At 35.3% G+C, this 10,435-nt stretch overlaps 1 gene segment (V, D, J or C); it reads right to left on the bottom strand.

Annotated features, from left to right (window-relative positions):
• LOC118551588 (T-cell receptor gamma chain C region C10.5-like) overlaps positions 1-10,435 on the bottom strand; it is a 30,301-nt gene that overhangs the window by 1,023 nt on the left and 18,843 nt on the right. The window contains 2 exon segments of the C gene segment in view: positions 2,014-2,061; positions 5,387-5,716. Of these exon segments, the coding sequence occupies positions 2,014-2,061; positions 5,387-5,716 (378 nt within the window).

The following is a 10,435-nucleotide window of genomic DNA, read 5'->3' as shown; positions in this document are numbered from 1 at the left end:
TTTAATCTTACTTAATTTTTCAATAACCTACGAGATTATTATTTTCATTGTCATTTTACAAATAAATTGAGAACAGAGAATTGATCTGCCTGATGTCATACAGTTAGTAAGTACCACCAGCAAGATTTTAATGCCAGCAACATAATGTTCTAGAACACATTCCTACCTACTCTGTATTTCTGTACCTCCACGTGTAATAAATACTCCCAATAACAAAGAGTTAAGCATAAATATAAAGGTGAATTGCTGATTTAGAAGCATCTTAGCCACTACACCTTGTGTATTACTGAGATTCCTATCAAGGGTACGATCAATGGAAATTTGGTTGTGCTCAAGGTAGGGTGGGTGGGAGGTTTTAGTAAAGAGGGCATTAGTTGTGATGAGCACTGGGTAATGTATGGAAGTGTTAAATCATTATATTGTACACCTGAAATTAATATTACCCTTATGTTAAATAACAAATTTAAATAAAAACTTGAAAAAATAATAAAATAAAGTGGAAGAAAGGGGCGAATCCAAATTCTCTGCAACTTTAGGTCAAACTCACTCCCTTGTCTTTCCTGAATACCTTCATTGTAGCTATGATGTTATATGATAATTGCATTTTCTATCCTTTGAGGTTTTGTAGGAAATATATGATGTCAAGAAATAATTAATGACAACGATGGTGGGCAGGACTGGCTATTCAATGAACCACTAGGCTGTCTGTTCATCTGGAAATTTCTTTTTTTTTTTTTAAGATTTTATTATTTATTTATTTATTTTTTTGACAGAGAGAGAGAAAGAGCCAGAGAGCACAGGCAGGGGGAACAGGGGAGGGAGAGAGAGAGAAGCAGGCTCCTAACTGAGCAGCGAGCCTGACATGTGGCTGGATACCAGGACCCTGGGATCATGCCCTGAGCCAAAGGCAGACGCTTAACTGACTGAGCTACTGAGGTGCTCCTGGAAATTTCTTTTATGTGTTTATCTTGTAAGAGTCAGAACTCAAGAATCATTAGCCCTTGCTGTGGAAAAGGACCTCGAGTGGTGCTGTGCTCATAACACCTCCCTTGGTCAGGTAATATGTTAGCTAAGGTCCAGAGGCTCCTTGAGATTGGACATGGAGGGCAGATCAGCAGGGTTAGAGTCAATGCTCCTTGTAGTTTCTTGATATATATGTTGGGAGAAAGGACCAGAAACCAGTACTTATAATGTGTCAGCTAAATGAGATACCCTATGCTAGATATTCCACATATATGACATTATGTCTTCAATAACTGAGTGAGGCGTTATTCATGTTATTCCTGGTTGGCTCAGAAAATGTAACTGCTATACCCATATTCATGTAGCTAATAATTAAAAGACTGGGGTTAATATCCAGTCTGTGGCATTTGAAACCCTGCACTCATGTGTGCACCTGTCTCAGGGCCTTGGCTTTGGGATTTAGAGAAAGAATAAAAACTGAGTAAAGTGTACGAATTGTTAATTCAGGTCTGGGTTGAAGCCCCAGATCTCACTGTGTGGCACAGTGCAAGGGACTTAATTAATTTTAGTTCATTGCCCTCATGTGTCAAATGGGGATAAACCCCTTCACAGTGAGTATTAAGGGAATTAAACAAAATGCACTCACAGTGCAGCACAACGCCTTCTGTATGAGAATCTCTCAGTGTCAGTTCATGTTATTAACCACCAACAAGAACAAAGACTTAAAGATATCTAGAAGCAACTTGATACCATGTTTTCCTCAGTCAGTAGAAACAAAGGCCACAGAAGTGAATGGAGTCCATTGTTGAAAGAATTCAGAGCACATCACTGCACCCCTAATTTATAGTCCTCTCACACCCAAACCAGCATTTACTGTGTGAAGATGACTCCTGAGAAATGATGGATTGACTTAAATATCACTCAGTCTATTTTGCAAGATACAGCCATTCTGAGGTTTCTCCCTGAAGCCAGGGAATTTCAAAAGTTAAGGTGATCAGGAGGAAAAAATGCTATAGCATAACATAAAGGCAAACATAGACAAAATCTTACCATTTTCATCTTTCAGAGAAGCTTTTGTAGAGTTAATAGCAGTGAGCTCTAAAAGAAATAAGAGCAAGTATTATTCAGTTGTTCATATCCATTATTTGACATGTGTCTGTGTTGTGGATGGATTGATAGATCGATCAATCGATCAGCTGGTAGAGAAATTTTGTCAACAGAAGGAGAGAACCATTACTAATATGAGCACCACAATTCCAGAACTGATTGTTCTGAGTGTGTAATTCAGTAGATCCATTCATATATTTCATTTCTGCACATGAAGATGTTGAAGTTCATGAATGATACATTTTTTTTCTTCTTTTCTCACCACTGGAGGGTAATGTCTAAGACTATCTTGTTTTCCTTCTGTGCTCATAGCTCCTAGCACAGAGCCTGCCACACAGTAGGTGTTCTATAAATACTTGCTGAATGGAAAAATAACCAGGAACATTGGCTGCTGTACAGTCCTCAGCACCCACTGCTGACATGAAGGGAGGGTTGCTACCAAAATGAATTCATCCAACCCTAGAGTGCACAGCAGAATCTTAAATTTTGGAAGGAGTCTGGAATAGGTAAATTCCCCATCTAAGCAATAGAAAGAGGTCCTACCCTTCCAAAGCACACATGTTCCCAATATCCCCAAGTCTTGCACACGATTTTCTGGAGTGGTGGTGTTTGTGGACATGAGAACAATACTAATGAAAGCCAATACCTATTGAGTGATTATTACTGTGCCAGGCACTATGTGAAAGGTTCACATGTATTAGATCGTCTGATTCCCTAGTGACACTGACGTGAGCTGTATTCGTGTTAGTCATGAAGAAATAAGATTTAGAGAGTCTAAGTAACTTGCTGGGAGACATACCAGTGATTGGCAGAGCCAGCACTCGAAGGACAATTATGGGGGTTTAAATGAGCTAGAGCATGTAGAAAGTACCTTGTAAAATAATCCATAGAAATTGCACATAACTCCACCATAGTGGACTCTCAGGTATCATCTCTTCCCCTATCTTAATTACTCTTAGAAAATGACCTTTTTATTATAGAAGCTCAGCATTTCAGTGTGCTTCTTTCCAGGGATAGAAAGATTGGACAAGTGATAATCATAGTTTTCTGAATATATAAAAATGAGATGAGGGTTGTATTTCTCTACAGTGTAAAAAAAACCCACAAAAACAAAAACAAAAACCCAATATGCATACAAAGACAAAATTCCTTAAAAAGATCATTGACAAGATTATTTGCTTGTAGAGATCAGAGAGGGAGACAAACCGTGAAAGACTCTGGACTCTGGGAAACAAATTGAGGGTTTCAGAGGAGAGGGGGGTTGGAGTAGCTGGGTGATGGGTATTAAGGAGGACACGTGTTGTGATGAGCACTGGGTGTTGTATGCAACTGATGAATCATTGAATACTACATCAAAAACTAATGATGTACTAAATGTTGGCTAACTGAACATAAAAAAAAAAAAGATCATCAACTGTTGGATGGAGGAAGAGAGTCCCAACATGTTTTGGTTTATCATTTCTCTCCTTGATGTGTCTTTGTCCATATAGATATGGTTCTGTTATACAAATTATTCACTCCACACAATCTTATTTTGGTATGCTCTTAAAAAATGAATCTGAGGGGGAGACGAACCATGAGAGACTATGGACTCTGAGAAACAACCTGAGAGTTCTAGAGGGGAGGAGGGTGGGGGGATGGGTTAGCCTGGTGATGGGTATTAAAGAGGGCACGTACTGAATGGAACACTGGGTGTTATATGCAAACAAGGAATCATGGAACACTACATCAAAAACTAATGATGTAATGTATGGTGATTAACATAACATAATTAAAGTTGGTTTCATGAAAAAAAAAATGAATCTGAGCTATAGGCTTTGGGGTAAATCCCAAGAACAAAAATGTTTATATAATCATGTTTAGATGTTAAAATATCCTCAAGAACTGGTTTTTAAGTGTCTTAAAAGTCTCTTTCTTTTCCATACAGTGGCTTTGCTCATTAAAAGAGAAATAAAAATCTCTTATCACCATTATTGATTGAGGTTTAAACATTAAGGTAACAATTTTTCAAATTAAATCTGTGTGTATATCCTAGTTTCACTTTCTTAATCAGTGTTGGTTGAAAACTTGGACCAGATTAGTTTTATCTCTTTTCAAAATCACTTATTTGTTTTGTGCTTCCATGTTCTATATATTTCATCAAAAACAAAAACAACAAACAAAAAATTCACAAGCATTAGCGTTAGAAATTTGTTGTAGAAAGGCATTAACAGAAATGCCCTCACTAGCTTTGTTGCTATGAGAAGACCTTGGGAGACATTCCTTTCAGAATTTAATTCCCAGGGAAAACACACCATAAGGAAGAACTTCTCCCTTTTTGATAATTATCACCATGGAACATACTATCGTATAGTTTTACTTTGATCACTATAAAAATTAATACCTAAAGAACTTCAGCCCAGTGGTTACATTAAACTTATGCTTAACTCATTTGCCTCCTCTCTGTTTCTTAGCTGTAGAAATAAAAAAAAAAAAAAAATTGGACTGTTTTTAATCTTCAGTTGTTTTAGGGAAGGATACATGAATACAATAAACAGATGAATAAATGTATCCATCTCATGTTTTCAGAAACAAGCATTTTCACTGACATTATTGCACTTTCTCTTCATCACATGCCAGGAGAAAGGAAAGGTTAAGTCAGTGTTTTACTCTAAATTTGATCATTGGAAACACTAAGGATCCAAGAGGATAAAGATTTACTTCAGCAATTCAGAGTGGTACACTGCAAAGGTCTTTGCACGTTTTGTTAAGTGTTGGTTTCCCGCTGCTTCCCCAGGGCTTGTGAACCACAGGGAAAGTACAGACTGGTTCCTTCTCACGGGCCCTCTGGGGCCTTGGTCTGTGATGTTAATGCCAGGACTTGACTTCTGAATCTAGAGTTTACTGGACCACAGCCAGGCCAGGGTTGTACTTTGAGTAGAGCAGTACTGAAATGAGAAGGACTCTGGCTGCTGAGTAGAACATTCCTGAAAGGTATATTTGTTCCTGTTTCCTGATCAAGTAAGATCATCAAAAGTGGACTCTCTTTTGAGCAGTTATGGTGTGTGAGGTTGCTAGGTGCTTTCATGTGTATTGTTTCATTTAATCCATACAATGACCCTAAAAAAACATTACTGTGACCTTCATATTTTGGATGTATGTTCCAAAGCCCATTCTCTTTCAATTCTATGGGGAAATAGCAAGACATTTATACTACCATTAAAGGTAATAACGTTTAGAAAGACTTCTATTTGTTTCTTTTCAATAATATTTAACAGAAAAGGTGGGGTATTTCCTTTGATGAAAAGAGCACTGGAATACATATACATGTACATACCTTTTATATGGGAAGAAAATAGAATCTCTTGATCAACCCCTCCTTTATTCCGCTCGTGTTTGACAATACATTTGTGTTCTTTATCCATTGACGCTCCAGTCACGGTCAGCCAGCTGAATTTCATGTATGTGTCATTAGTCTTCATGGTGTCTCCCTGCTGCGATTTCAGAATTGTTTTGCTATCTTTTTCTTTCCAATCTATCTTGATAACATCAGGGAAAAAATTCTCAAGAAGACAAAGATATGTTCCAGCCTTATGGAGTTCTCCCTCAGCGGTTGAAGGAAAAAAAATTGTGGGCTTGGGAGCAATGTTTGCATCAAGGTTTCTATCTGTGGGGGAAATGGAAGAGCAATTAGAACATTATTAGAGAAACACAAACATTGTATGGTTTGGAACCACCTAACACAGTAAAATGAGGAAATTTGCCATAGAATTAGTGCTTATCACAGGCTTTTCATCCACAGTGGGTTATGAGGGACTGATTGTTCTTATTTTCAGTGGGAAAACAGGTACAAGAAGTCATGTAACTTGCTCAAAGTGACAACTATTAAGTGGCGGAGTCTGGATTAAAATGTGAGATTTTTTGAAACAACACACACTCACATTTTGAATGGGAATCTACTGTAATGCGTACTTGACAATCTATCAAGCTGACCTTTAAATCTTCAAATATGTAACCCAAACCCACTTCTGAAGTAATGGAGGTCTCCTACTTAATTCCTGATTTTACAAAACATCTCAATCTCACATCTGAACCATTCCAGGATTTTGAGTAGGGCAATGTTTAAAACTGTACCTCCCAAGTATTTACAATGCCTTGAATTTAGAAGCAAAGTGTCAGTATTTCCAGAACTGTATTTAAAAACTTACTATTTTCAGAAATGCTTTTGTATTAGCTTTATCAAGTAACACACTTACCAGAATTTTGTTTTGCTTAGGAAAATGTTCACTGAAATCACATTTTATATTGGAATTTCATTTGTTGTTTAGATATGATTAAGAAGACACCATATTTTGATTCTCAGAGTCTCCCTTTAAAGTTGAATCTGCCCTAGACAGCTGCTAAACAGTTTCAGAACACCACAATATCTGTGATTTCACCCGCTGAATAAAATGTATATATAACTGTTGAAGTATAAAAAGTTATAGCTTCACTAATGATATACTATATGTTGGCTAATTGAATTTAAATTTTAAAAAAGAAGTTATGGTTCCAGAATTTCTTGCAGTCATAACGTCAAGACATACAACAAAACAGCATAGTTTTAAAGGGCATGTCACTTGACATGGGTATGTTACTTGATTATGCATTTATTGTTAATGATTGACATTATAAATGTTAGGACCCTTTAAAATTGATTTCCAAATGAAATGCAAGTACTTTTCTGATATTCTCTTTGGGTTAGTTTGGAGTTAGTTTACTGATTCAATGGGCAATTTCTTAAGAAAAGAGGAATTGGATTTCTCATTTGAGAAGAAAGGGCAAAAAATTCTTTTTTGGGGGGTGGTTCGTAATACTTTCTCTCGCTCTTTTTTTTTTTTTTTAGGAAAAAATTCTTGAGAATTTTTACCCGTGTAGCAAAGCTCCTGATTTTTATACTAAATCAGTAAGCAAGCAATTAGTTCCTATTCATGATACAAATAGAATTAGGTCATGATATACTTATTTTAAGTATACACCTTGGGGGCACCAGGGTGGCTCAGTTGGTTAAGCATCTGCTTTCAGCTCAGGTCATGATCCTGGAGTCCCTAAATTGAGCCCCATGTCAGGCTCCATGCTCAGCAGGGTGTCTGCTTCTCCCTCTCCGTCAGCCCCTCCCCCTCCCTGTTCTCTGTCTCTTTCTCTCTCTCTCTCAAATAAATAAATAAAATCTTTTAAAAAGGCTTATATATCTTGCTTGTAGGGCAAATAATATTTTACTGATTGTAATAGTAAGACACTGTATATTTTTCCAACCATATACTTTGTTTTTAATTTAAAAAGCATGTTAGATAAACAAGATTAATTTTTCCATTTTATATGTTATTTACATAATTTTAGTCTCTAGTCAATATATTAAGGAATCTAATTTACATCTTAGAAACTGTATTTTTTTTTATAGGAACACTTCTGATTCATTATAGTCAAGAAACTGAAAATCAAATGATGAATTTGAAAAATTTCTAGAAAGTAACACACTGTTTTATTTCCTGTCCCTTTTCTTTTGCTAGATTCTTGTTTTATTCTTTTCAGGATAAAATGAATCTTGAACTTCCACAATTTTCTCAATGGAATATTAACTGAGCATTAAAATAGTGTACTTGATTACATATAGTTAGTGCCTATATTTTGGGTAATTATATTATACTGTTTTTTCTTCAACATTTTTTTTTTAAACATTAACAGCAGTTATTATGGCCAAAATCATTTTTATGATGCATGAAGTTGAAAGTGTATTCCAAAGTAAATAAGCCTGTCCAACACATTTATATACATTCATTGGAATAACTACAAAATTAAATTGTCAGAGTTATTTATATTTTATTAAGATGCAGCAGTGTGAATTCTATATAAATTTCCCAAATGTCAGCTACATTTTCAATGCAAGTGTGATATTTCAAACCTGCATATTGGTGTTGATTTAATTGTTCTCTATTTTTCTGTTATTTTTCTTTTACTAAATAAATAGAACTATTTCATATTTGAATGTGAATTTCAAATTTATGGCATTTCTAACTTTATTTAAAATACTAACTGTATTTAAAAAGTTTAAACTTTTTTCTAATAAATGCGAGCATGAAGGCCAAACTTGTTGGTGTCTGACCATGTCTGCCGAAGGTCACCATCTGTGAATGACATTAAGTGTCATGGTGCCCACAGTAATGATGCAGTGGGAGCATGAAATGTGCTTGTTTAAAGACCATTTCTTCCATTTTATAAAGTGGAAGTGGAAGGCAATGCCCACTCTTTCACTTCACATGCCTCCTAAAGGACTCATGCACTGAAGTCCTTTTCTCATTTTATGGTGAGAAAAGCATAACAAATTTGAAAATTTAGTGTGCTTCATCACATTTTTCCCCTACCTTTGAACATAAAATTTGACCCTGTGTTTCTTGATAGATAATCACAGGCCTTTTTTCTTCTGCTTTCCTTAGTGCTTTTGATCTTCTATTTTTATTTCATGATTTAACTCTACTTGTTTATTTGATTTCTTCCCAAATAGATTTTGGAAATAGGTAGTATAACTAAGTGAGAAATAGTTTGTGCATTAGAGCTTGTTTCTTTTTCTGCCCCAGAACTTGATAGTTTGGTAAGGTCTAACTCAAAGATGACATGAAAAACGGGAGATGTTTGCAAATCCTGCTCTGAGATACAGACACAAAACACGTAGAATTCAAACACATTGAAATGCCAGAGCATAAGGTGGAGCTTTCGTTCCCAACATCATCCCTCACAAAACCGGGTTTGCCTTATGTGTCAGCCTCTCATATTAAAAGAGGCTCTTCTAATGCTCTACTTTGATCAAACAATACTACTTGGATATCAACCTGAAATGAACTCAAATTAGTTTTAGAGGTAGAGCTGGTAAAAGACAGTAAAGAAGTTTAATATGGATTTGGTAAATATTACCTGGAACAAAAGTCTCTACATGTTATGCTTACATTGCAAAATATAGAATACCAGAGTAAATAAAAAATGCTTTTTAAAAAAATTTTTAAGAGGGTAATTTTCTCTTCAGATAAACTATCCAGTGACATCATCATAAGGGGATCTCAAAACAGACACTCAGACCCTGAGACAACTCAGAAATTTGCTCTGAAGTGGATGTTTTAGATGCATGTGAAGTGTTTGCACAAAATTTTGTAATGAAATTGAGGGCAGAAAAAGCAGTATTTCTCAACTGATATTTGTATTGATATAATTTTTAACTATGTAGGTATAATTTAATTAAGATATTAAATTTAGAAGTGAATATTTGAGTTTTATCCATATTATTATAAATTTACATATTCAAGTTGCAAAACCTCCTTCCTTTTTCCTTTACATCTGGATATTTCCACTGAAACATGAGAGATCACCTTATATTCAGGCTAACAATACTTGAGACAATGCTTATTACATTCTCATCATTTTTAGAATCAAGTGACAATGAGTCTTAGAAATTGAAGTATTCCACAAATTAGACCATTGGTTCTAAACTGATCTGTAGACTAGATGGTAATTATTAATATATTTTTCTGTACTCCTGATGTCATAAAGATATCCAGTAGGTGGTCATTTGAATTCTGGAGGATAGACATTCTTTATCACTGACCATGTCCCAATTTTTATGATAGCTATTTCCATATTTAATTTCATATACTCCTAGCACCATTCACTTGAGATTGTTGTTACATTGATAATATGAATGGATGGAAATCCAAGATGTTAACAGTAACAAGTGTCACTATAATATCTTAATTTTTTCTTTTCTAATTTTTTCCATAATGAGCATATATCATTTTCATAATTTTAAGAAAGCAATAACAAGTGAATCAAAATTTATTTGCTAACAGATGATTATACAGAAAATGATAGATCCAGTTCACAGTCCATATTTTTTTTCTGCACCACACTCTCCTAAAAAAATTATTTTCAGGAACTCATGAATTATGTCTATGTCACCATTATTAAACTTGGTTCCTAGAATTTGCATCGATCATGTAGTCAGTTGGAAAAAAGAGGACCAGAAACTTGCTTTTCAGTTTATGATACATTTGTGCCTATGATCACAACCACTAAGGAAAACTAAATATGTCATTTCTTTAATTTTTTCAATGTTTTATCACCTTTGTGAAAATTCTTTCAAAACTTTTATTTGAGGGCACCTTGGTGGTTCAGTTGGTTAAGCATCTGAATTCTGCTCAGCTCATGATCTCAGTGTCCTGGGATCGCCCCGCATGGGGCTCCATGCTAAGCAGGGAGTCTGCTTCTCCCTTTCCCTCTCCTTCTGCCCCTCTCCCAGCTCATGCTCCCTCTCTTTCTCTCAAATTAATAAGTAAAATCTTAAAATAAAATTTTTTATTTG

This window comes from Halichoerus grypus, chromosome 12 (assembly GCF_964656455.1).
Source record: "Halichoerus grypus chromosome 12, mHalGry1.hap1.1, whole genome shotgun sequence".
Classification (NCBI taxonomy): domain Eukaryota; kingdom Metazoa; phylum Chordata; class Mammalia; order Carnivora; family Phocidae; genus Halichoerus; species Halichoerus grypus.
The sequence above is the reverse complement of the archived record's forward strand: the minus strand, read 5'-3'. Positions and strand labels throughout refer to the sequence as shown.